This window comes from Phalacrocorax carbo, chromosome 8 (genome assembly GCF_963921805.1).
Source record: "Phalacrocorax carbo chromosome 8, bPhaCar2.1, whole genome shotgun sequence".
In the NCBI taxonomy this organism is placed as follows: Eukaryota; Metazoa; Chordata; class Aves; order Suliformes; family Phalacrocoracidae; genus Phalacrocorax; species Phalacrocorax carbo.
Window position 1 is genome coordinate 12519509 of NC_087520.1, and position 26968 is coordinate 12546476.

Consider the following 26968-nt stretch of genomic DNA (forward strand, 5'->3'; position numbering starts at 1 on the left):
TACTACACTAAATGCAAATACCTGATTACTACTTGTAATTCTGCTCTAAAAGTCTGGGGGAGTACTGAGAGCACATCATATACCATAATGCGAACTTCAGACTACAAATTAGTTTGTATTTCAAATTTTACATCAATCCCCTTTAAATTCCACATATAAAGACTGTCAGCTTCAAAACTATTAAAAATAGTTATTCCAAGGAGAAAGTAAAGTGAAGACCTATGCCACTAACGCAGCACTCTTAGCAGCTTCCTGTGACAAGGGCACCACCACACCCCGGGTGGAGACTCTTCACACCAGCAAATGGCCTGGCTTTGGTTTACCTTAGGATGTACACTTCCCCCTCCTCCAACCCAGCCATGTCAGTCAAACGTTTTTGCACCTACTTAAGGTATCCGCCTGGCATTGCTATTTCAGTTTCAAGAGATGGAATAAAGGAAGAGGAAAAACCACACAGAAATGTGGGCATTTTCACAAAACCTTTCAGTGGGATCTCAGTACGCTGCCTTTTCTTAGCACTTCAAAGCTAGTGAAAGAAAAGAAACATTTCAGAGAAACACTTCAGAGTCTGTACACAGGAACAACATATAATCAATGTAAATAATCATTCTGGCATAATTAGTGACATAAGACTATACTCACTCTGTTAGGCTTGAACTGTAATTTCTGAAGACAGTTTCTTCAATAAAAAATAAGTTTCAGCCCCAGAAGACAGAAGCCACTAAGGTTTGTGAATCGCCACAAGATCATCTTCCAGTGCTGGCCTCACAGATCTTGTGATTACAAAACACCCTGACAACCCAAGGGAGTTACAGTGTCCTTGGGTACATTGCCACCTCGATAGAGAAAGCATAAATTATCTGAAGCATCATTTCCAGTCACTGCTCATCTTACAAAAAGTCAGGCAGCTACCATACACTTTCATGGGTTGATTTAACACATCAAAAAGGGAGAAAACTTGGGGGGAACAACAACTTTATACCACTTTACTGAATTTCATGGACTTAGAGAAGGGTCTGCAAAACGGGAACATCATTCTCCTGGGAATAGCAAGCCATTAGATCACCTCAGCTCCCTGCGAGGCTACAAACCCAACTGGTGGCCTGCCCCCACATTTAAGTGGAGCTGTTAGTGCCTGCACCCTGCCTTAGCTGAGCAGTCTACAACAACAGTTTTGCAGGCAGTAAATTGGATTGGGAGGGTGGAGGAGAGGAGGGGTGCAAATCTATTTAGCTCCAATTACAATAGGAAGTTGACTAACTTGAGGCAGGATTATCTAAAGGACAGCCTTTATTCCAATATATATTAAGCAATTATCAGATAATGAAACAAGCACCTATAGGATCTGTGCTGTAGTAAGTTCATATCAAAACACAGGTCCATTTGGCAAATGCTGGTATAGATACAATGTAAATAAAGATGGACACAACTTTATGCTTTGTCACTGGAAGCAAATAAAGAGCCTCACACACACACTGTGTGGTCTAGAAGTCTGACATTCACGTATAAAACTGTGTCGCCGTATGTTCCTGATGCATTAGCACACAAACTGATCTCAGCATTAACTTAAGCTGACTAAAACAACGGGTGAGAGCAACGTGCAACCAGCAACAAGAGAGGCCTGACATTTTTATGGCAGCTCCTCTCTGCTCAGTCCAGGCCCAAAAGATCTCAAGCCTGGCACCTGAAGTCACCAGTCAATTCTCAAAATTCTGGTTAGTATTTGAAACATGCAGATAAAAATAAATCAGAATTAATCTTTCATGGGACTACTCTTCCATGCCAGAGATTGCTGATCCTAGGTTTTCCATTTTCTTGCACTAATACTAAATGCATAAGCAGGCATTCATGTGCAAGTGTCTTGTCAAATGGTTCACAAATTTAAACACTTACCTAATTCTCTCTTAAGTAATCAACTGACACTAGATAACCTTGTGCCAATTTAAGTAGTTTTGAATACTGCAAACTACACCTTATCACACACCTCTGGACAGAGCTGTCTGATTTATAGCTCTTCCACAAGCAAGAAATCGCCAATTCATTTTTACTAAAACACTGTTCACAGCAATAAGCCCAAGACATAACTGCACCCCCAGTTAACCCTCAAAAAAACTAAGCCACAAAACACACAGATTGAGTCCTCTTTGTACAAGAGGCTGACAACACTAAAGTTTCTCTGTAGAGCAGAAAAGAAAGCATTACTCATTTCAGTCATTACTGCAAAAGAAAAAAAGCAACCAACATAAACCTGTTGAAAACCAGCCTGCAGCCAGCACATATTTAATGTCTGATAAACAAAAATAATTATGACTAATTTTTCCTGATGTACAAGAGAATCTTTTGCAGCAAGGGGCTGCCATTTACAGAAATAGAACTGACAACTGAAGTATATTCAAAATTCACATGAATCCCAGTAAATCAAGTGCCTGTTCTCGATATGTACAGTCTTCACACAGAAGAAAACCATTGAACAGAGACCAGTAAACCTTACTAAAGTAAGCATCACTTACGCTACACACTCCTTATTTTCATGTACTCTACCTCAGTCCACTCAATCTTGTTTTCAGTGGTCCATCCTCTCCATGTATTTTCAGGTTCCCTCATACCCTATTTTTTTTCTATCTGATAATCCTGCAGAAATATCTCCTCTTCTTTCCTCACCTCAAACCAAGAAACAGCAGGTGTAACTCAATATTCTGATTTGTTAGAATATAAAACAGGATTGTTGCATCAATTTAACCAGGGATTTCAGTGTGGGATCCTTGCTCAAGCATTAAATCCCAGGCATTAAAACAAATTGAAGGAAACTTCAAAACAGAGGATGAACAAATGCATTTGTTGGCTGATGTAAAAGTTCACACCCATCCAAGATGGCAAGTATTTTAAGCCACCTTCTTGGGAATGACCTTTTAAGATCTCTTGTCAATCCAAAGGGATACAGTTCTCAAAAAAAAAAAAAAGCATACAAGTGGATCTTATTAACATAGCCCAGTCTACTAATTCAATGATCTGTTCCCAGGCCAACATATTTGGTTCAGAGAGGAGTCTCACCATTTGAAGTGATTAATGATCTAGAAGCTTATATCAAACTGAAAATCATACTGAGCTTTCTGCTATTCTCAGAACCAAGGCTAGTGGCAGCTATTTTTTCAAGGCCCATATAAATAGGTTTGTGCATGCTCTACTACTGCAAAACCAGCAAAAATCATAATGTAACTACTGATCCATCAGTTAGCCATTCAAAAGAAACTATCATAGTGAATAACAGCAGAGGTCCCTATCTAAAATACAATCCACTGAAAACTCAAGATGTAGCAGTAAAAGGGCTTTAAAATGTAACTGTTTTAGAAAAACAATGAAAAGATGTACATTTATATAAAGTATTGAGTATACCCTTAGAAATCCAAAATGTTAAGCATCCACTTCGTAGACTCCGTTTTCCCCTGGCTACCTTGTCACGCTGTGGATGAACACATCCTCTGAACAGGTGGTGCTCTGGATCCACCATGGTCAAGGAACATGGCTCAGAAGTAGACCACTCAGCCCCGAACACTAGTCTCTTTCTCCCTTGGTTTGATATACAACCGATTTACTACCTACCCGTCACATGCCACCATTAGTTTTATTCATGATTTTGGAAACAGAAGAGTTCAACAGGGTTAGGGATTTTCCTAAAAGAAAATCTTAGTTAATTAGTAATCTCTTATGTTTTACTGAAGGCAAATGAGAATAACTTTTGGAATTACCTGAAACTTAATGCCCATGAAATGTTAAAATGACCAGAAAAGTGCTTTTCTGTTGGCCCACTGTTCATCAGCCAGTAAAGCTTTTTTTTTTTACTCAATAAATAGGGAATAATTTTTCCTGTAGGACACGTATACAGCTAGGTAGCTTTCAAAGCCTCCCCGTGTCAGAAAAGCCAGCCACACACATTCCTTCTCACTTACCACCAGCATTCTGACAAACACAACAAGGTAACTCAACCATGAGTAACCCCTCTCAGCCTAGGACACTTCTTCAGATTCTGGGATGCTTTGGAAGAACTAAAGAAGGAAAGAAGTTTGGAGAGAAAAAAAAAAAACAAAAACAAAACAAGACACCGAAACCTACATGATGCCCTCTTAAAAGCAAAAGGCAAAAATCAGTAAGTGGTCTCATCCCATGAAAAGCAATTAAGAAGTAACAGGATCCAGCAAAGGACCAATTATTTTATTTATATTTTATGGTATTGTCTTCTGTATGCATTCGAACAAAAAATGAACAATACTGCAGAAAATGAGAAAATTTTCTAGTAGTTTGTAAGTCTTTCAAATAATCACCATTACCTAAGAAAATATTCTTAAGGAGTTGCAAGAGTAAAAGGAAAACATTATTCTCTGATAGGATGCATTTCCATAGATTTCACTTGCTCAGCATTCCTCCAAAAATATGCAAAATGAAACCTCTGCATGTTCACAACAAACAGGGAGAGCTAGTTGTTGGCGGGGGGAACAACCCAGAAACCATGTATTAATGAGGTATAACAAAAGGCTAGAGCTCAGACAAGCATATCCTCCTAACTAAACAAACACTTAAATCCAAATATTAATTCATCTGTACCCATTTTTTTCCTCTTATTCAGAGGCAGCATGGTTTTACAACATAGACTGCAGTAACAAGGTTGCTACAAAAAAATCCCACATTATTTATATAATTTGAAAGTTAAACTAATCTTCAGTTTATCATGGAAGACCAAGGTCATATGAGCTATCAATGAGAAAGTTTCTATTTAAGATAACCCGAGGCTAAGCACTTTTCAAAAAAACTTCCTAAATTTACAAAAGTACTTGAACAAATTACTGATTCCTGAAGTTTTACTTACAGTATCCTGTTTCTCACACAGGCATTCCCATTAGGGAGAAAAGCTTTACACGAGGACTTTACATGGTATTTGTATGGTGTACATGGGCTGCTATTAGTAAAGAAAGTATCCACAGAAAGAAAATAAAGCACCCCTACTGAAGACTGAGGCTTCAGACCTTAACTTACACACCAAGTTCTGCAAACAGTCCTCAAACAAGATACAGAAGTTATTTTTCCTGCTTCATTAAGTGGGAAACAAATCCAAGAATGGTTTCTTTTTCCACAGAAGTCAGACCTGACTTAGTTTTAAATCCAAAAGTCACTTTTACCCCCCAACAACAGCTTAATACTTCTAAGGTATCTTCATACATGTTACAAGAACTCAAAATGACCTACTAAGATCAAAGCTATGCAACTTCCTCACCTGCAGGGTCTAAACCCCAGCTTTGAACTCCTTCAACAAGCATGCCAATTCAGTAATGTCGCTGCTCCCAGTTTTAAATGCCAGGCCCACATCTGTGCACAGAAAAGCGAGTGCCTTTATACTCCCCCTCCCTCCACACCTACCTTTCTTTTAAGTGAATGTTGCAGGGATGGTTTGAGCACAGGACAATGTTCCAACACCACCCAGCTGTCCTTACAGCTGTATTTCAGGATCCTCTGAGATGAGGAAAAGAGAGAGGAGAGCATCCCAATACTGAGTGCCCACATGGGAGCATCTGGGTAGCCCCAATTTAAATCAGAACACAAGAACTCGTGATTCACCAGCTGTAGTCTTGCCTTGTGTTAATGCTCAAATGAACCCTTCCCCCATCCAGACTGTAACTAGTTGACTGGTGAAACCTATGTGCAAATTTGTAACTAAATATAGGCATTCTGCTAAATTTGGTAAATCTCTCCTTACCAAGGGGTTGCACTGCATATTTATGTAATTATACAGTAGTATTTCACATCTTTACTTTCTACACCTATCATTAAAAAACAGTTGCTGACATTTATTTTAGGTCATGTACTCAACTGGGTCAAGCTGCACTGAAGGGAAACCAGAGTTCTGCAAGACACTTTAGAAATCAGTTCATTTTAAAGTGTTATTGAGTAGTAAGTATTAACATAACTAGACAGATTGTTTCTGGCTACCACAGGATGGACTTTCAAAGCTACTGAGATACTTACCAAGATTTTTCCAATAATTATATGCCTAATCAGGCTGGGCATGAACGAACATGCTACTAAACAGCTCTCCACATCCTTAAGCATCATCTCAATACTTCTGGAAACCTGAACCCATTATTCCTCAGTTTTTTCTGATCAGTGATTAATTTCTGAAGAGAATTTTCCATTTTATTCCACCTCTTACTTCCTCAACTTTGAAACCACTTGTCAAAAATAAGAAAAATATCAACTGCTAATCTGAAACTTAATTTTTTTTTCAGAGAAAAGGCTTTTCTGTGTAATATTATATACCTTAATTTGCATCAACTTTTTTAATGTCTATTTGCTGCTATTTGCATTCTTTCAAATACAGGAAAGAAAAATGTATAAGCATTAATGTCAGAAGTCAAAGATACGTTGCGTATACCATTTAAGAAACAGTGCTATGTTAAGTTTCACTGACATAGCAATGACTGTAATAGATGACATTGCCAATTTAAAAACAAACTGCCTAAGTATTTACTCTGAATTCAAAACCCAGTTTAAAAATGAAGAGACCTCAGATTTGTGAAGAAAAAAAAAAATTTAAAGTTATTAAGCCCCAGACAAAATCTCCAAGTATTGAACTGATCTGGAGTACATGCTATTTGACTATTAATTCTACTCATTGTAGGAGGTAGGCTATGTCTGATTTTTAATTATGCTTTATGTAAATATCCCCAGAGGCTTATGCAATAGGCACAGGCTTAAGTAAGGCAAGCTGGTGGAGGCAGGCAGCCTGCTCTGGAGAGGGAAGCTGAAAGCTGAGTTGACTCCATAGCCAAGGGGTGGATGAGCTCCAGTTGCCATTGAAGGCCTCCAAACCCCTGAATTACAGAACACAAGAGACTTGCTACATTTATACACTCACCGCCAAAAGCCACATACTGAACTGAGCTCCAGGATCCTCTGGTACTTTTGTCAGCACAGCTGACTTCTACTTGATTTACAACAGATCAGCAAACCACACAATCTTGCAAGCTCTAACACTGCCATATTTATCACTTACTTCAACTCTCTTATTCCTACAAGCCAGTTGTCTGCTGCGATGGTTTGTGATAAGAACCTGCGTGCTCTATTGCCAGAAACCCTCAATGACCACGGACCCTACAGACTTCACATACACACACTATTAATCACCATCCTGCCAGCACACCTTCACCTTGACCTACAGGCTTCACAACTAGTATGGAGGAGGCTGTTTAATACTCATGCCTTTGGCACCACTTTAAGTGCCAGCAACATTCACAAGGAGTGGTAGTAACATAGTTAAAATTACAGCAAAATCTCACTCTTAACAAGTTGCAGGCTGCGTCCAAACCCTGATCAAGTTTAGAAGGCAACCAAGTAACTATTTACACTGAAGTCAAAACTACCTCATCTCAGACTGCAACCAATGGCGACAGTTTCTCTGAATGCCCAGGAGAACCATGGCTTTCCCTCTGTTTTACACAGAAATAGCACAAAGCCTCCTGGCCTCATCCTTCCATGCCCAAAGGCGTGCTTCAGCTTGCAATTGTTTCTATTTGCATGTGATAATTTTAACTGGTAATTCTAGAAAATATTCTATACAGCTGCATTTAAATTCCACCTTGCAGACCTGATATAGCTCATTTATATGGGATCCACTTCAGTCCCTGATTGCCCAACCAGCAGCCTGGTGACTACCATCACTCGGCCCTGAGCTAGGAAACCAGAAAGCTTTGATTTTTCTCCCAGTTCTGCAAGGCAGGGAAAATGCAGCACACTGTCTTCACCTGTACAATGGGGACAGTACTCCCACTGTAAAGCACTTGAATATCTGATGTAAGAAATGCAATATATTTTTTAAAAGTTAGGCTAAAATATATTGCTCTTTTCATTCTCTAGATAAATACTTCATTACACTCTTTGTCCTGCGCTTCCCTGATTTTTTCTATCTATTTTGCCATTTTGACTAATCCAATTACTTTAGTATATTAAATCCATACTAATACAAGGATAGAAAATTTAAATACCACTGCAGACACAGAGCAGAGCCTACAGAATGCAGTACCATTATTTTTATTACTTCAAAAGTAGAGAAAAGAGTACAGATCAAGGTAGTATGGCAAACATTTTATTTATTTTAATTCTCCCTCCTAGTTCTCACTAATTCCACTCACTGGTAATAGCTGAAGGCATACACCCAAATCAGTGACTCATGGCACAAGACCACAGTCCAAACAGCCACTGGGTTTTCAAAGCAGCGCTGTTCAAGAATTGCAATGTTTCATCCCAGGAGTTTAATTGCCTTTTCTTTGTTCAAATAAAAAAAAAGAAAAAAACCAACAAAAATAACACTGATGACAGGTGCTTCTTTAGTTCGCATACATACAGAAGAAAAAAAAATTGGAAAAAAAATATCACCCTTGGTCCTTCCAGCCATACCCTGCAGCCTAGCAAGGCGGCACAGATGTGAGGCACATCCTTCCCACCCATGCTTCTTCCCAGGTTACTCTCCACAACCAGAAACACAAGACAGAAGAACTCCCCAGGCAATTTCAGCTTCAGGATTAGCCCAACTCTTCTACATGTGTTCTGGAAATCTCGAAGTGTTTTAACTCCAACTTTTTTTTTAATTATATATTTTAAATAAGAAAGCTTTTCCCATTTTTTTTTCCAACATGTAATTTTACTACAACAGCTGTTTGGGAACCTTTTTTTTTCCTCTGACCTCAGTGCCAACCTCCCAGACCCAGGCTGTCTTTATTAATACTTGCTATAGTCTAAAAACCAATAGAATGCTTAGTAAACATCTTAGCTGTTCAATCTTCACATCCTTTAAATATTGGGGCGGGGTCAAAAAGGGATAAGCTGTCAAAGCAGAACTCTGCTCATCTTCTAAAGAGCCACAAACACTCCGATACAGCCCATTTCCCATCAGTTTCCAGGTTCTGTAACTACTGCTTTGTATCTTCAAAGATACATTAAAATGTGACATAAGAGGCATCCTAGACAGCGGAAACTTATGTTACTTGCATCCTATTCTGTCTACAGTAGGCCTTCAAACTCCCCAAAACAGGTATGTACTTGAACGCATAACCCCATGTCATCATATGTTCAGGATATCAATCACACAAGGAACATCCACACACAAGTACTCATCTGCCTGATGATCAGATTTTTAGTTTAGTTCAATGCCCTGCTGTTAACACAATTTTTAACTTAGGTTAGGTGGCCACGAGCAAAGCACAAATGTGGGTCTGCATGAGTTTAATCACTTTTTTAATTCAGATAAGACCTGTCAGTTCAGGTTTCAGAAGGGCTGGACAAAAGACGATCATCAATGGAAAGCAAAAAATTTAGGCACGGGAGGATGAATGCAGGCTCCCCTCCTTCCGTTTCTCCAGAAGAAACGTGGACACTTACTGAAGTACCCACTTCTGGCCCCCAAAGGAAAAATGGCATGTATCTCCTTGGCTACCATCTTCTTCCTCCTGCAGGAGCATACATAAGTACAAAACACTGGGACTGCAACAAGCTTGCAAGCGCTAGCCACTTTCTCCTTTCTTCCACTAAGGCTACATAAGGGCTACAATGGCAGCTGGGATCTCAAGTCTTCTTTCTAAAAGAGGCAACTAAGGAAATAAGAATCACCCTTTGGTGTATGACGAGTGGGCAGTAGTGACAGATAAAAGCCTTCATTTATCTTCTCTCCCTAGGCTACATAAAGCAGTATTAGATGCAAGTTTACAGGCCCAACAACACTCCATTTTGGTTGGGATATGGCTCTGGTCCCTCCCCCACACCCCCCCTGAAAACTCTCTGCAGGTTTGGAAGATCAAAGGAAGACACCTCCATTACCCTCTTCCATTTTGTTGGGTAAGAAACATTTCTACTACATAAAAGTGTAAAAATATATCTATCTCTCTTTCACAGGAATTTAGCAGTCTGGGAAACCTTCCACCTGAGTCCAGAGCAGCAATACAGGGGATCGGAGGCTTTACTTTGTTCTCCGCTGGGTGGAGGATCTCACCTCTCCCTCCAAACCTGGTTGAAAGTGGAAATCACTCCTAGAGGTCAGGAGGCAGCAGCAGAGACATCCTTCCCGCACCCTCCGCGGGTAGAGCAAAGCGGCGAACCGCGGGCCCGGCCGTCCCAGGAGGGTGCAGGCGGGGCGCCCAGCCCCCCTTCCCGGAGCCCGCCAGGAGGCGCGACGGTGCCGAGACCCCCCACCCCCCCTCCCCGGCTTCAGCAGCAGGCCCCGGGCCGCCCTGCCCGTGCGGGGCCGCCGGGACCCCGCCCCCGCGGCCCCGGTGAAGCCGCTCACACCCATGGCGGCGGGGAGGCACGGCCCGGGGAGGGGAGCGGGAAGGGCAGGGGGGTGTGGTGCGGCCCGCGACCCCCGCGCCGGCCGGGGTGGCGCCGATGGCCCAGCTGGCGGCAGGCGGGAGGGCGGGCGCCGGCGCCGGCCGGGCCTGTCAGGAAGCGGCGTAGAGGAGGGGAGGGAGGGCTGGGCCCGCCGGCGGGATCGCTCACCTCGGACACCTCGTCCTCGTCGCTGCCGGAACCGCCGCCGCCCCCGCTCCGCAGCACAGCGGCCGCCAGCTTGAAGTCGAGGGCGGCCTCGCCGGCCGCGGGCGCGCCGGGGCCTCCCGGCCCGCCGGGCCCAGCCTCCCCGAAGAGGCGCACGGCCCGCAAGCCCAGCGGGGAGGGCCCGGCCACGACGGGCGGCTCGGCGGCGGGCGGCGCCCGAGGAGCGACCGAGTCGATCTCCTCGTCGCCGACGGGGGCGGCGGTGCCGTCCGTGAGCATCGCGCTGATCCGGGGCCGCCGCCGCTCACAGAGCCCAGCCGTCTCCGTCCCCTCACGGCACCGCAGCAGCGCCTCTAACTTCTCACACCCTACCCGGCCGCGGGCGCCGCACCGCCCACCCGCCGCTCTGCCCGCGCCCATTGGCCGCCGTCGGCCGATGGCGGACTGCTATTGGGCATGGCGCCCGCCACTCTGTGGAGCGTCACGCGCTCCCAGCATGCTGCCCTGAGAGCGCACGCCGAGGCGGTTGGAGCCCACCGCCCCGCCCCGTTTCCCCGGCCTCGCTTCCTGAACTTCTCGGAAGCTGATTGGTCGTCTGGAACGTCAGTCATGTGCCTTGCCAGAGCTGCGGGCGCCGATAGGGCGAGAGGGCTGTCGGTCAAAGCGAATCCGGGTGTCTCGAGTTTTGATTAGCCAGAAGGCACATCGCTCACAACACTTGCCGCCTGGTGCCGTCCGATTGGCTTCTGCCGTGCCCTGGGCCCTCCTTCCCCTTCGAAACCCTCTGAAGGTCTCCGTCAGCGCTAGAGACCGTCACACGCCCGCCTGCCCGAGCGGCGATTGGAGCCGGGCGCTGCCTATCGAGGCAAACGTCCCGCCCCCTTCCTTCCCTCCCTCCCATCCCGAGCTCGTGTTGCCATAGGCTGAGCGCCCCGTTACTCCGCTCCTCTTTGCCGCTCCGCCCGCCGTGACGACACTGACGCGGCCACGTGGCCTCTGTCAGCGCTGCCGGCCGGGCACGGGGGCGCGCGAGGGAGCGAGGGGCGGGGCGCGGGGCATTGCGTCATCACGGGCACCGGTGGGGCGCTAGGCGCTGTGATGGACAAGGGGCGAGGGGACACGGAGGGGTGAAGCGGGGACCGCGGGGCGGGCGGCCTCCGGGGCACCCCATCCCGGAGTGGCGGGGGTTCAGGCCGGACGGTGCCTTGAGCCCGGCCTGGCGGGGGAGGCCCTGCGCGCCGTGGGGCCGGGCCTGGCGGGGCTGCGAGGTCCCCTTCCCGCCCAGACCGCACCGAGGTTCGGCGGCACGGCCGGACCCGCCTCTGCCGAGCTGGCCAGGAGCGACCCGGGTGGCCCCGGCCTCGGCCTCCGCTGCCCCTCGCCTCGCCCCGCGGCCCGACTGCCGTCCTAATTCACTGAGATGTTGATCGCTGGTCCTCGGCGATGCATCAGCTCAGTCTGGAGGGAGAAGTAAGGGGGCAAGACTGGCAGCGCTCCCAGCAGTTGCTCCCGCCGCGCTGCCAGCTGCAGCCGCACCAAGCAGCACAGTCCCTGCCCGGCTTAGCCTTAGCTCAGGCCAGGCTCAGCCCCTGCCCGGCTTAGCAGTAAGGCTCATGGCCAGGCTCGGCCCCTGCACAAAAGCATCCCCAGGGATGGCTGCTAAAGAGCGTAGCACCCAGGACATCACCTACCTCCTCACCATTGCTTTCCACCTCCTTCTGCTTCCTGGGCTGTTTCCCCTCTGCCTCCTTCCTGGCTGTTTCGGGCAGGAGGCTGTCCAGCCAGTGCAGGTCATGCAGGGAGAAGACGCGCTCCAGCCCTTTCCGGATCCCCACCAGCGCCAGCAGCTGGGACCAGGGCAAAGTGCAGATCAGCATCACACAGTGCTTGGGGCTGGGGGCCAGGGAACAGGCAGCTTGGTCCCTGTCACCACCCCCTCTGTCCCCCTGGTAAGTGCCAGGGAGGAGGCATGTCAGCTCTCCTGGCTTGGTCCCAGAGGATGATACTTGCACAACACCTGTAAAGCAGTGACAGCCTCACCGGCCTCAACCCAGGAGGCGAAGGCTGGTGGCAAAGCCACGTTGTGGCCCTGCAGGGATCCCAGCCCTTGGGGGTCCCTGAGCACCCACATATGCCACCTGCCAGGGTGTGCGCCCCCACCCAGGGCAGCGCCCATGTCCCTTGCCCAAGGTAAGTGCTGGGCTTCTGGCAATGCTCAGAGCATGTGTGGGCAGCACCTAGCCCAGCACCAAAGCAGTGCTGCCCAATTAAAGGGGCTGTCATACCATCACTGGGAAAATAATAGCAGCCACAGTGGACTTGAGGACCCAGAGCAGGGCTAGGCACAGCAGCTGGATGATGGTGAAGAGGTGCACCCGGCGCAGGGGCACGTGGCGGAGGTAGTCGAGGTCTGGCTGGTGCTTGGCTGGCATCAGGAGCAGCCGCACGCGGTCAGTGAGCTGTAGCAAGAGGATGGCATGTGGGTCACATACCTCCAGCTTTCAGGCAGCTCTCACCAACCTCCCCATCGGGACCAGGGCTGGCCAGATGGGTTTTGCCATTGTTTTTGCAGTTCAGCCCTTCTGCCGTCTGCGCTGACCACCAGCACAATGCCTGGGCAGGTGAGTTTGCAAGACCACAGGTCCTGGTACCACCATCACCCCAAGACAGTGGAGCGCTTTCCAGGCAGACATCTAGAAAGGACTCGAGCTGGTCTTAAAGGGTTGATTGAGAGATAACAACCCCTTGATTCCACTCCCTGCATGTGGGAGATTGCTGTTGCCTTTGCCAGAGCACAATCCCAGATTCCCAAGCAGAGGAAGGGAGGGGGTTTCCCAGCCTGTCTCTGGATGAGCAGGGAAATTACAAGGAAAATCTACTGTCTAGAGGGAAAAAGGGACTAGATATTTCCAGAGTGGGGATTTTTCTTCCCTGGTTTTCTAAGGGGAGGAACAGAGCTGGCACATCAGTGGCAATGCCAGGCCCAAAGGACCAGCAGGTCCCAGCTCTGCCTGTGGCCCTCAGATGGGGACATCCCTGCAGCTTTGAGAGCAAGTCTGGGTTATCCACTGGTCCCTCTGCTTCTCCCAAACCACCTGATCCATCAGTGCAGAAGTTGCTCATGCTCCTCAGCATCCCAGACACCTCCCTTTCCTCTGCCCCAGAAAGGTCCCTCTGTCCCTCCATCCCTCCTTCTCCTGGGCCTGGTGGGGGACAGGTCTTCACCAGAATGCTCATCACGCAGAACTAAAATCCAGGCTCTGCTGTGCAGTGAGAGCTCATATCGAGCAAAGCCTCTCATCCCCAAAACAGCCCTTGCCATCACCCCTGGCACAGCCCCCACTCACCTGGATGCTGTTCAGTGCCACCACCCCCATGTGCAGAAAGACCCCGTACAGCACTGGCATCGGGATGTGCTGCAAAACAGTGGGGCAAGGGGTCAGCAGGGTGTGATTTGCTGAGGGGGCTGCACTCATTGAGCATCCCATGCTGCACACATGGCCACAGGATTTCCTTCCTTCAATTCCAACAGCTCAGTTTGATTTCACAGCTTTTTGCTTATCTTATGGCATCAAGGTCTTTAAAGCCCAGACGTGTTCCCTGCGATGATGCTCACATGTGGACATTGCAGTCTTCAGAGAGGGGAAACACACTGAGTTCCTTGCCCTGTTTTCCAGCATATGGTGGGAACAATCCAGGCTGGAGATGGAGAACATGACACCAAGCCAACCTGGGGATATGGCTTATGGTTCCGGATCTATAAATGCGGGGGCGTCCTGCCTCCCCAGCACACCACTTTTCTTTTTACCTCCTCCTCTGCAGCCATAAACTGGCTCCTGCCTTCTGTGTTGCTCAGCATAGTTTCGTTTTCCCCCAAGCCCAGGCAGGCAAGGAAGGAGATGGGGGTCACTCTCTGCTCCTCATAGATTCCACCGGGGACACAGGGACTACCCAGGGCTGGGTCAGCTTCCCCAGCATCATGCAAGAGCCCTCTGAGAGGAAGCATTGATCCACATGCCCGAGGTGGAAGGTAACTTCTAGTCCTGGGGCTGCTGCAGTTGTGGCAGTGGGGATTATAAGGAGACATGGGTCCTTCCATAAAGGACCAAGCCAAGCTCATCCTGGGGCTGGGGAGGCAAGAGGAGTTGCCCTGAGGGAGGATCCCAAACCCCACAGACACCCCTCACTGCCCTGTATCTTGCCACCCACCACAAAGGGAGAAGGAGGACCAGGGATGCTGGTCTCTTGTTTCTCCACCACAAAATCACAGAATGGGTTTGGGTTGGAAAGGACCTTCACAGACCATCCAGTCCAACCCTCCGCCGTCTTCACTAGGTCAGATCACTCAAAGTCCCATCCAACCTGACCTTGAACCCTTCCAATGATGGGGCATCCACAACTCTTCTGGGCAATCTGTCCCAGTGTCTTGCCACCCTTATCGTAAAACATTTCTTTCCTATGTCCAATCTAAATCTACCGTCTTTCAGTGTAAAACCATTGTCCCCTGTCCTGTCACTACAGGCCCTGGTAAAAAGTCTCTCTCTGTCTTTCTTAAAAGTCCCCTCTAATATACTGAAATGCCTCAGTAAGGTCTCCCCGGGTTCTCAAGGCTAAACAGCCCCAACTCTCTCAGCCTCTCTCCGTAACAGAGCTCTTTTGGCCCTTGGACCATTTCAGTGGCCTCCTCTGGATCTGCTCTCAGATCCTTGTCTGTCTTGTGCTGGGGACCCCAGAGCTGGACACAGTGCCCCAGGGGGGTCTCACCAGAGTGGAGCAGAGAGGAAGCATCCCCTCCTCGCCCTGCTGGCCACAGTGCTGGTGATGCAGCCCAGGAGATGCTTGGTTTTCTGGGCTGCAAGCGCACAGTGCCGGCTCATGTCCCATCTGTCACCCACCAGTATCCCCCAGTCCTTCTCTGCAGGGCTGCTCCCAACCCACCCATCCCCAGGCTATGTTGATACTGAGGGTTGCACCTTTGCTCTCCAAAGTCCCTCTGGATGGCACCTCTTCCCTCAGGCATGTCAGCTGCACCACTCAGCATGGTGGCATCTGCAGATGTGCTGAGGGTACACTCGATCCCACTGTCAATGTCATTGATGAAGATATTAAACAGTACTGGTCCCAGTAGGGACCTTTGAGGGACACCACTCATTACTGGTTTCCACTTGGACATTGAGCCACTGACTGTAAGTCTTTGTTCGCAGCCATCCAGCCAATTTCTGATCCATCTAATCGTCCATCCATCAATCCCATCTCTTTCCAATTTGGAGGTAAGAATGTTGTGGGGGAGCACATCAAAGGCTTTACAAGGCCATCGTCAGAGGTGAGGACAGGAGTGGAGGAAAAGGGACCTCCTGCCTGCGCCCATGTAATCCAGATGTGGCCAGGGTACTCTGGGCAGGCTCTGCCTAATGTGGCAGCAGCAGCAGGCAAGAGCCACCACCAGCCAGGCTCGGCATCCCACGTGGCGGTGTGGAGGGTAGTGGTGGGGTGTGTTTGAGGACTGCAGGGGGCCCACAGGGAGGCTGGCCAGCTGGCACAGGGCAGCTGCGCGCTGGTGTACTGGCAGTCCTGCTCGTGCTTAAGCCAAACCCTTTGCCCAGCCCCTTCCCATGCAGTGCTCAGCTCCCTACCTGCCAGCCAGGATTCCCATGATGGATTGATGGGATGAGGGACAGCGTGGTTAGTAACCCCCAGCCTTGCAGAATACAGCTGCCCTGCCCCCATCTTGCAAAAGAGGCCAAACCCAGCAGCCAGGCACCCTACCTTGAGAATGGGTGCCATGAAGACGGAGACCCCTGTCAGGACAAAGACAGCCAGGCCAGTCAGTCTCTGCTCCCTGCGGATGGTAACACAGGTGTCACAGGTGCCCTGGGATCCTTTGGGAGCCCACCACCCCTGCCTGCCCTCCCTGCCTCCAGGGTCTCTGCTCTTTTCAGCTTTGATGGCCACAAGGACTGGTGGCATCACCAGGGAGACACATGCAGCCCCAAAGCTAGGTCTGCCAGCCAGCATGGAAGCGTGGACACATCCCTGTCCCCTGGCTCCACAGCCATGGGCAGGGGGTCCTGGCTTGTTGTGTACCTGATGCCCAGGAACTCAGGGTGCTCGCCAGGGGTCGAGGTTGCACTTTCCTTCCTCAGGCTCTCCATGTGTGCCAGGGAGATGACAGTGGCTGAGACATACCAGGGGAGGCCAGTGGCAGAGGTGATGACCATCAGGAGGGAGACACAGAGGAGGTCCAGGTGAAAGCCTGCTCCTTTCTGCAACGGGAGAGGCAGCAGGGCTGGGGGTGAGCTGTCTCCCCAGTAGCATCAGAGGGGCGGCAGTGGGGTCTGCCCACCTTGCCGGCTGGTTTGGGGTGCCACTTTCCCCTGGCTGCCCCCCTGGCCCATGGGGTCCAGCCGGGACCTGAGTACTCCCCGTTGGCTGGGTCCTGCCTGTCCCTTGTCCCCCTCACACCTGCAACTTGTACTCCCTGCGGTTAAGGATGACAGCTGTGATCTGCTGGTCCATGAAAATGAGGATGGTGACAAGAACAGCGGGCACTGCAGACACCAGACAGACCCACCATGGGTTAGCTCCAAAGGGTAAGATGATCCAGCCCCGTGTTGGGTTTGTAGGCTGTGGAGAGCAGAAGGGTCATGGCAGCTGCCACCCGCCTGTGGGGTCTGTGGTGCAACTGGGTGACAGGACTAGCCCCGGGTGCCCAGGCTGGAGCCCTGTGGGCACCCAGGGATGATCCACCTGAGGAGAGGAAGAGCATCCTCTCTCATCCATGGGATGCTCCCACCCCATGGTCACCCTGGGCAGTGTGACCCCATGAGGACATGCCAGCTGTGGCCAAGCAGGGAGTTGCTCCTGGGCACCACAAGCCAGGAGCTAGGCATATGCTCCCAGGAGCAGGTGGAAGAAGTGGCATTGGGTGTTGATGATGGCAAGCCCAAGGAGGTGGCAGTGAGCATGGGCTACTCTGAGGTGCTGCCAGCCCCGCTCTGCAACCAGGCCAGGGGGCCCAAGCCTGGACATGAGCTTGTGGCTCTCGCCTCAGCATGAGCTGTACCATGGCGTGGTTAGTCCATGACCAAGCAAGGTCATTTACAGAATGTGGGATTGGCTGCAGTTCAACCCCTTCTTGTTTGCTGGGTCACAGTCCACACCCCTATAAGGATGGACCTGGAGGTGGGAAGGACAGCAGCACACGGTGGGTTGGCCACTGTGGGGCGCACAGACCCACTCCCTAACAATGCCATGCCCACCCCACTGGCACCTTCAGCTCGCTGGGGACGATGAGCTTGGGGGTCTCCAGGCCCAGGGTAGCATCGACAGCACAGGAGGCAAGGATGGCCAGGATGATGGCAAAGTCACTCACCAGCTTCCTCACCTGCAGATGGAGAGGGCTTGGCCTGGGCTCGCTGGGGTGGTGGGGCTGGCGCAGGACCACCCTTGGGTCACAGCAGCTGGAGCCATCCCCATGCCACCAGGATGGGTGGCCATGCCACCAGGGCAGCTGAAGGATACTTACCCCCGCAGGGAAGTAGCGGCTGCTCCTGAAGCGTTTGAGTGTAGTGCAGGAGAGGAAGGTGCCCCCAAAGAGCAGGAAGGAGAAGAGGGTGATATCGGGCACATAGTGGCAGCTGGTCCCCAGCAGGTGCCCGCCTCGACCCAGGCACTGGCTCCTGCTCAGCCTGGCTGGGGTGGTTGGAGGCTGCAGTGACAGGGCAGGTGGCGAGCAGGGGTCATGCACGGACAACTTGGGCCTATCCCAGCCCCTCACCTGCCCACCCGGGAGCAGAGGCTGTACCTGCTCAGGGGCCAGGGGTGAGGAGAAGAGTGTGTCATTCCCTGTGGAGCTGTGACCTGCAAGGGGACAGTGGGGTCAGGGTGCCAGCACCATGGGGACACTCCATCAGGGATGACTGGGACCACGCTGCCATCGAGGTGGGTCCCCAGGCTCTCTCCAAATGCTCACGGTTCTGGATGGGACCCCATGGGACCCCTGAGGCCCCGGCACCAGCTGATGCCCAGGGAGCACCAAGGGGGGACGGCCCTGTGAAGGGCTTGGCTGAAGCACCAGCCACTCAGAGGCACCATCGGCCCCAGGCTGTGCCCAACACTGATGCTTTTGGTACACAGTGTGGGTCCCAATTCCAGGATCAGCGTGGACACATCCTCCGGCCCCAGGAAACACTCCCTGATTTAAAGACCAGGCTAGAAATGTCAGTGCAAATATCCACCCAGGTGTCCACCTCCAGTCCCTGGCATCCCCCATTCTGGAGCCACGGGAGCCAGACCAAGACTCTCCTTGCTCCTGGCGCTGCCCTACCCAGTGCCTGGGCAGTGCCAGGAGGCAGGGACAGAAAGACAGATGCCATGGAGGGGAGTGGAGGAAGGTGCCAATGTGGTCAGGCAGGTGAGGATGGGATTGAGCAGCTTCCTCCTCCTCCAGCACCTTCCCCCACCTAGCCAAGCAGCAGGGTTGCAGTGGGGTCCCAGGGCAGCAGCCCCCTGCTCCCCACCAGACCAGTGGCTGCTTAGGCTCACCAGGGCTGGGCAAGATGCAGATGCAGCTGTAGGAGGTGATGTTGTCCAGATGGTACTGCCAGTTGATGGGGAAGGTGTCTGCCAGGCTCAGCATTTTCTTCAGGGAGTCGTAGATGAATATCAAGCTGATGAGGGCACAGAAGCTTTCCTCGGTGAAGCGGGTGAAGTACCGCACCAGGTGGCTGGCCTCGGTGGCCACCAAGACCATGCCAAAAAAGGCCACCCAGAGCCCAATCCAGAGGCGAAACTCCAGGTAATCCAGGCTGTGGTCCCTGGTGAGCAGGGTGACCCAAAGCCTCAACATCAACACCCACCTGGTGTGATGGTGGCCCATGCCTTGGCCAGGGGACAGTGGCCCAAGGAACCATCCCTGGCAGGGTACTTACTGGCTAAAGGAGAAGAGAAGGCGCTCAAAGACCAGCACAGGGCCAGTGCTGCTCAGGATGGTCAGAGGCTGTCCGGCAAAGAGGCAGAAGATGGAGCCGGCAAAGGCTGTGCCCAAGAAGCTCTCCAGCACCCCCTGAAATGCAGTGGAGGGGTGCCAGGAGCCAGGTGTGTGGTACGGATGGGCATCCTAGGCCTGGGCCCCCACAGCAACACAGCTGCAGGCAGCTGCCCACACCTCCCTGCACTGCAGGGTGCAGGGTCAGCACTTGGGAACTGCAGGGGCCGGGGAAGGATGCAGGATTTGGGTGATGCTCAGGATGCCCTGGGGGCACTACTGGCTCCCCAAGCACCTGTGGGAGGTGGGCACCCAGGAAAACCACAAGCTGGGCCGAGTGGGGTTGGTGCAGGGCACCTCATGGCCACACTGACCTGCATGTTGGCAGTCTCGTCCCCCAGCATGCCCCCAAACGTGATGGCATTGGTGATGGTTGCCAAGTAGATGTAGAGCACTGCCGAGAGGCACTGGGGGTGCAGGGCATCGGAGAAGTCACTGCCGTACCACGGTGCCTTCCTCCGGATGTCTCGCAGAAGCCCGCCGAAAAGCCTGGGGTAGTGGAGGGAGATCTCAGAGCAGCCCACCCCCAGCTGGCTGTCATCCCCTGAGAGAGCTGCAAAGCAGGGGACAGTCCCTTCCCTGGAAGACACCAGCCCAAAGTGGTTTGGACACGGTGGACTCATGTGCTGGGGAGGGCCAGCATCCTGCCCGGAATTCAGCATCCTACTGCACCTCCTGCCACCCTCATCCTTCCAGTCACCCACCTGCCTGTCCTCTCCAGCTCCTGCCTGGAGTGTGGGTGCCCCAGGCTGGCTCTGTCCCCAGCTGCTGCCATGTCCCTATTGTTGTGGGACTGTCGATCTTGCGGGTGCATGGTGGTCCTGTGGCAGACCAGAGCCTGACATGAAAATCTTCAGGTTGGAGCCCTCAGGACCCAGCTGCATCTAGGGGCCACTATGAGGGGACAGGGAGGATGGAGAGGGGAGAGGGGTGCTAGCAGGTCTGGGCCTCCCCTGATAATGAGGAGGAGGAGAAAGATCAGGAGAAGGAGGAGAGATGGTGGGGGTTGGATCTTCAAAGGTCCCTTCCAACCCAACCATGATCTCCTTCAGCAGGCCCTGGAGCCAGCCCTAGTGGGACCGGTTCTGGTGGAGGAGATGGGCAGAGCCAGAGATGTCCTGCTCGGAGGATGAGTTTCAGATCTGAGTGCTGAAACCCAGTGTTCCCAGCAGCTCCTGCCTGAAGGGCACGCGGGGCAGTTTTGCCATCCCTTGCCAAGTGGGACAGCAGGACTAACAGCAGTTGGGACCAGAGCTGTGGTCAACAGCCAGAGCTGCAGAGGGGCTTGGCTGGGAAGATCTAACTGGCAAGGGTTGGCTCCTGTGTGGCTTCATGCCCACGGAGATGGAGATTTCAATGTCACAGGCAGAGGTCTCTATCTGGGACCCTGCTGGCAGAGGCAGTGGGTGCCGTCCCTCCAGCCTACCTCCTGTGTGGAGACAGCAGACAGCTTGATGGAGGAATTCGTGTACTGGGGTCCCATTTCCCAGGAGGAAGCACAGTCAGCTCATGCAGGAATGCCTCCATCCCTGCGATGAGGTCCTCTCGGTGCTCAGCCTGCCGGGCAACCCTTTGGAAGAGCTGCAGGGAGATGCCATGATTTAGCCACCACATCCCAATGTTCAGACACTCAGAGCCTTCCTCACAGCTTGCAGCCATCACCAAAAAAGACACCCATCCTCTTCAGTGTAACAGGTGTACCTACATCCTACAGACCTGCCCCAAACCTTTGTTTTCTTATCCTGGGCAAGGGAGGCCACCAGCTCGCCCATCCTCTGCCTCCCCCACTGCAGCTGGCAGAGGAGAGAAGCCCCAGTGTCCACAGCCTAAGCCTCATCCGGAGTCCATCCCACCCATGGATGCTGCACCAGGCTCACCTTATCTGTCAGCAGTGTGGCCATGGCCCTGCCAACCTCGTGGTAGGCTTTCACTTTGGCTCGGGGACCCAGCAGAATGAAGAGGAACCTGTGGGTGAGACAGTGCTTGTCCTGAGCAGCCCTTTCTTCACCGAGGGATGCTTCTCCTATGGGAGCCTGTGGTGCTGCGGGAATGCTGGGGACAGTGGCTAGGCAGGCTTGGGGGGCTGCTGACGCCCTGAGGGGTGGTGACCCTGAACAGGTGGATGAGGGCAGAAGGCAAGACACGTCTGCTGCCCACTGCATGGAAACCCCAAGGGAGACCAGAGAAGGAGACATCCTCAACTGGGGGTGTCTATGGGGACGAGCTCTGGGATGGGTATATCTGTGGGGTCAGACTCTGGGATTGGGATGTCTGTGGGGTTGGGCTCTAGGATGGGGATGTCTGTGGGGTCAGGCTCTAGGGTGGAGCCGTCTGTTGGGTCATGCTCATGGGAATGTTGCTCGCAGGCAGGATGCAGGAACATTGGCATTGGGAAGGAGAGCTTGCCAGCTGCACGGGCAGCAGATTTGATAGGACTATGGGGACAAGGGAGGAGGTTGGAAAGAGGGTTCAGAGTCCTTGAAGAAATATGGCTAAAATCCCACACCTCAGAAGGTGCTACAAAATAATAAAGCCTCCAGAGGGACAGACCACCCAAATATTTAATGAAGCCCTTCACTCCTTTCCAAAACTGGCAAGAACAGTTACAATCCTGGTACCCCAAGGCTGTGGAGCAGTTCCAGTGATTGTACCCCAAGCAAATCTCTAGAGAGGGGGTAGGGAAATTCCTCCAACAGCACAAGTGGTGCTGAAGGTGGCTCGACAGAACCTGCTGCAGCCCTGAAAGGGGCATCAGTGCTGGAGGCCTCCTGGAGCCTGCTCCAAGGGGTCAGGAGGTGACAGTAGCCATCTGGGATTGCTTTCACCCAGGCATCTTTACCAAGGCAGTGGGAAAATCTTAAGATCATAGAGATGGACCTAGGTGGGAGATAGCCCCGAGGTGGTGGCTGCACCTACAGGACAGCCTGGAGCAGCCAGCAAAGGGGATGGCACTGCAGGCAAAGGGATGGGTAGGGACAAGCTCTCCTTCACCTCCTGTTTGGGAGAGGAAAATATAGGACAAGGGGTTGTCATGAGCCCCTCGAGATCCACGGGGGCTCCCCGGGGACCTGTCACACACCTCCCACCAAGGAGGGAGCAGGAGGGGGGTGGATGTCCTGCTCCATCCAGCTCCTGGAGGACGGGTGCTCTGGGCAGAGTGACCAGGAGGTGGCAATGTCCCTCCTGATCCCTGCCTGCCTCCTCCGCACGGTCTGTAAGGAAGTCCCCAGCTCAAGGGACACACTGATCATTTCCCCTTATGGTCAGATGACGCATTCCTCAACCACGGAGAAACACCTCCTGACCTGCTCCTTCCCCCGTATGCCAACAGTGCCACAAAAGCCACTCCACCGCCCAGGAGAGTAACACGGGCAGCGGGAGGGCAAGAAGCTCCTGCAAACATGTGTCCCTTCCCTGCTATGAGCCCCCATGCTCCCAGTTAGTAAGTGAAGAGCATCCAGACCCTCCTAAGGAGGGGAGTGAATGCAGAGCCGGAGTGGGGATAAACCAGGGGCTGTGCCCCCGAGATCTTCCCAACAGATGCTCCATTCAGTCCATCCTGGCATGCTCCTAAGGAGCTGGGAAAAGCAGGAGGAGAAGCAGTGAGCCAGGGTTCTGGGACTGCATGTAGCATTGAGTACCATACCCTTTGCTTTTGCTAAGCAAAGCATTGTCATGTGTGGGAGGGTGCAGGGAGACAGGGTCAAAGTGGGGCACAGAGCCATCAACCGTGCTCCGTTTACCTGCTGGGGAGAGTGACTTCGGCCAGTGAGCCGAGGGCTACCCCTCGCCTGAGGCGGATGAAGACAGTGAAGGGCTCCTCCAGGAATTCAACTTCACCAACGGCAACATGGGCTGCTTCAGCCCCCGGTGGGACCTTCTTCTTAAACTGGTTTCTCAGCTGAAAGGAAAGGGGTGCAGTGGCTGGGCACTCGCAATGCATCAGCTGCTCTCACCCCAGCTCCGTCCTGCTTTACCTGCTCCTTAAGAGGTGTTTCAGAGAGCTGGGCTCTGGGCTCAGACTGGCTTTTGTCGTCCCCTGCAAAGAAAGGGAGCAAGCAGTAAAATACATGTGCAAGTGAACAGCCAGCGTGTGTATTGCCCCAGGCTGGTGGCAGTGGAGGGATGCCCAGTGGGACAGCCGTGTCACTACCCATGGCTGGGCACTGTGTGCCTACCTCGGCAGGGAGAGAGGCCGAGTTCAGCGAGGAGCTGCAGTGGGGATTTGGTGGGCTGGTGCCGTGGCTGGCGGAGCAGGAGGGCTGTCAGGCGCTCCCTCAGCTCGGGCTGCAACTCTGCTTCCTCAGACTGCATGGAAAGTGCCTTGTCTGCAACAGGGATGGGAGCAGCCCTGAGTCCCCCCAGTGGGGACTGCCCAGGGAAAAACCCACTTTGCTGGAGCAGCAGGCAGCTGCCCCAGGTACCCAGCTACTATGCATCAGTGCTTTTATATAGGGACCTCCTGGTGGCCTGGTCCCTCTCTGGTGACCAGCCCGTCCCAGTAGGTGACCTTTGCATTCCCCGCATACCGATTATTTCCTTGAAACTGGGGGCATCCAGATCCAGGAGCATTGTCCCCTTCTGCAGACACATCCTCAGCTGGAAGAGGCTGTGCAGGGGGAGGGCTGGGATGTGGGGCGCGCTCCAGCGCTCACCACCATCCTCCACCTTCTCCTCGAACTTCATCCACCTGCCCAGGGAGGTGTGTGGGGTCAGAAGCAGGGTAGTCCTGTGCTCCATGCCAGGCAGCGGGAGCTGAATCTTGGGTCCACCTCTGAGCTTGGCATGGGACTGACACAGGCAGGAAGGGTTTTTCGGGGGGCTCAGAGGGGGCTGCAATGGGCTCGCAGAGTAGGAGCAGGTGGGCAGCCTCAGCAATCATGTCCCCATTCCTACTGACTCACATCTTGTTCTAGTCTCCTGATCAGGGGGATTTCACCAGTCATGGGATCACAGAATGGTTTGGGTTGGAAAGGACCTTCACAGACCATCCAGTCCAACCCTCCGCCGTCTTCACTAGGTCAGATCACTCAAAGTCCCATCCAACCTGACCTTGAACCCTTCCAATGATGGGGCATCCACAACTCTTCTGGGCAATCTGTCCCAGTGTCTTGCCACCCTTATCGTAAAACATTTCTTTCCTATGTCCAATCTAAATCTACCGTCTTTCAGTGTAAAACCATTGTCCCCTGTCCTGTCACTACAGGCCCTGGTAAAAAGTCTCTCTCTGTCTTTCTTAAAAGTCCCCTCTATATACTGAAATGCCTCAGTAAGGTCTCCCCGGGTTCTCAAGGCTAAACAGCCCCAACTCTCTCAGCCTCTCTCCGTAACAGAGCTCTTTTGGCCCTTGGACCATTTCAGTGGCCTCCTCTGGATCTGCTCTCAGATCCTTGTCTGTCTTGTGCTGGGGACCCCAGAGCTGGACACAGTGCCCCAGGGGGGTCTCACCAGAGTGGAGCAGAGAGGAAGCATCCCCTCCTCGCCCTGCTGGCCACAGTGCTGGTGATGCAGCCCAGGAGATGCTTGGTTTTCTGGGCTGCAAGCGCACAGTGCCGGCTCATGTCCCATCTGTCACCCACCAGTATCCCCCAGTCCTTCTCTGCAGGGCTGCTCCTGGGACTGGGGGTTGCCCTGCCTTTAGCAGTGCTTGCTGGAGTCAGAACAGAAGTGTCTTGAGCTGTTTGCCACACTCAGGCCGTGCCAAATATTTTAATGCCGGGTGCAAACAGAGCTTCCCTTTGTCCCCATGGGTGGGCGCACTGCTGCAGTGCTCGGCGTGCTGCACGGGGAGAGCGTGCTCTGGCAGAGCAGGCTCCTGCTGAGAGGCAGCCGTGCCAGGGAGAAGAGGGCTGGGTGCTGGGTAGGGACATCACAGCCACAGCCCAGTGGCTTTGTCCACCCCGCCAGAGCCTCCGACCAGACCATCACTACCCCCAGACCCCCACGGCCCATGCCCCTGTACCCTTGCCGAGCTGCAGAGGGGCAGTATGGAGCATGGGGACATCCCAGCCATGCTCCTGCCCCACTCCAGCACCCAGCTGGCCCCAGCTCTTCTCCATGGGCCCCACTGTCCCCAGCCAAGCCTGCCCCGACCTATCCCTCTGCTCACCTCCTGAGATGTGCCAGGCAGCTGGATCTGGGGAGTGTCAAAGCACTGTCCCAGCCACAGTGCAGCCACTGGAGCATTGGAGGAGCCGAAGCAAGGGTTCTGTGCCTGTGCAGAGTCACTGCCTGTGTCCTGCCTGACACCCTGCCTTCTCCCATGAAACAAATCACCCTAAGCCAGGCAGAAGCAGTGCGAGTACTGGCGAGGGCAGAGGGCAATGAGCAGCCTTACTTTGGGGATGAGGTTGAGGAACCACCAGCCTTGGGAGATGCCGTGGGGTCCACCAGAGCTGGCCTTTCGAAGGCTGGGCTTCCTAAAGTGTCCCCAGGCCACTTGACCATTGCAGGCATGCCTACCTGGCTGTCTCTCTCCACTCCAGCCCTGCTGGGGTGCTGAGGAGCTGGTTGAGCTGGACGAAGAGCAGCGGGCAGGTGGTGTCCTCCTGCTGCAGGGTGGCACTGGCTTGATCAGCTGCTGGGGCCATGCTGGAGGTGAACATGCTGCAGTCGAAAGCCTGGTAGGGAGCTTCAGGGTTGCTCCCCTCTGGTCTGGGCTGTGAGGGGGCATCGGCTGCCCAGAAAGCTGCCCTGGCCACCCTGGGCATGTGGGCTTACATGGCCACCAGCACCAGCAGCCACAGGAGTGGTCTCCCCTCCAGACCTGCCAGCACTTGCAGAATCCCACTCATCCCACACCTTATAAAAGCTGCTAACTGGTTTAAACTGGCCATAAACCAACACACAGGAGCTGAGCCCAAAACAACGAACTCAAAACACCAGGGCCAGTCCCACAGGTCCCAGTGTGGCCAGCTCCTGCTGCCCCCACCTGGGCCAGAGGCCAGGGTACCCCCCTGCCTCCTTCTAGTGACCCATGGGGACAAAGATGCACTGGTGGTCTTGGGGGAGCAGCATGTCCCCAAGCCCTCCTGTACCCCGCAAGACTTTGGAGATGGGATGGCAAGGCCAACCCCAGATAGGCAGTGGAAGCATCGGTGTCTGCTCCAGGGTGCCTGTGCCTACAGCAGGAGGGGTGGCACAGCCCCGTGGCAGCTCTTCCTGGGAGAAAAGTTGTGGGGATGTGTACTGGGGAAGGATGTATCACCACTGAGGAAATCCAGAGTGGGGCAAGAGGGAGCTGCCAGTGGCGGGTGTCACGGCAAGGGCCAGGAGCACGTCAGGGCTGTGGCCATCCTGGTGTGCGGAGGGCATCTGCGTGGGCTGCAGTGGGTGAGCGGATATTGCAGCATGTGTGGGGAGGAAGGATGCAGGCACAGCCATATCACCCTG

At 52.7% G+C, this 26968-nt stretch overlaps 2 protein-coding genes across 17 annotated transcripts in view; both read right to left on the reverse strand.

Moving 5' to 3' along the window:
- Positions 1-10939, reverse strand: part of ANKHD1 (ankyrin repeat and KH domain containing 1) — a 123161-nt gene extending 112222 nt beyond the window's left edge. For 7 of the 16 annotated variants that reach the window (XM_064458736.1, XM_064458737.1, XM_064458733.1 and 4 more), the window contains exon 1: positions 10534-10937. In XM_064458736.1, coding sequence (XP_064314806.1) covers positions 10534-10809 — 276 coding nt within the window. In that variant the 5' untranslated portion in view covers positions 10810-10937. Of the gene's footprint in view, positions 1-3947; positions 3972-10533 lie in introns of those variants that run through there. The other 9 variants (XM_064458742.1, XM_064458739.1, XM_064458738.1 and 6 more) reach the window with 4 other exon arrangements.
- Positions 10940-11441: 502 nt separating this feature from the next.
- Positions 11442-26335, reverse strand: SLC4A9 (solute carrier family 4 member 9). Its single transcript, XM_064458750.1, has 21 exons — positions 26039-26335; positions 24106-24266; positions 23755-23904; positions 23554-23615; positions 23320-23477; positions 21454-21541; positions 21003-21157; positions 20281-20397; positions 19891-20065; positions 19461-19594; positions 19075-19346; positions 18335-18390; positions 18056-18238; positions 17801-17914; positions 16993-17154; positions 16615-16793; positions 16297-16369; positions 13878-13946; positions 12816-12989; positions 12222-12377; positions 11442-11988 (listed from the first exon to the last, which is right to left on the reverse strand). The coding sequence occupies exons 1-21, from the start codon at positions 26284-26286 to the stop codon at positions 11938-11940; spliced, it is 2937 nt and encodes a 978-aa protein (XP_064314820.1). The 5' UTR covers positions 26287-26335; the 3' UTR covers positions 11442-11937.
- Between the last annotated feature and the right edge of the window lie 633 nt (positions 26336-26968).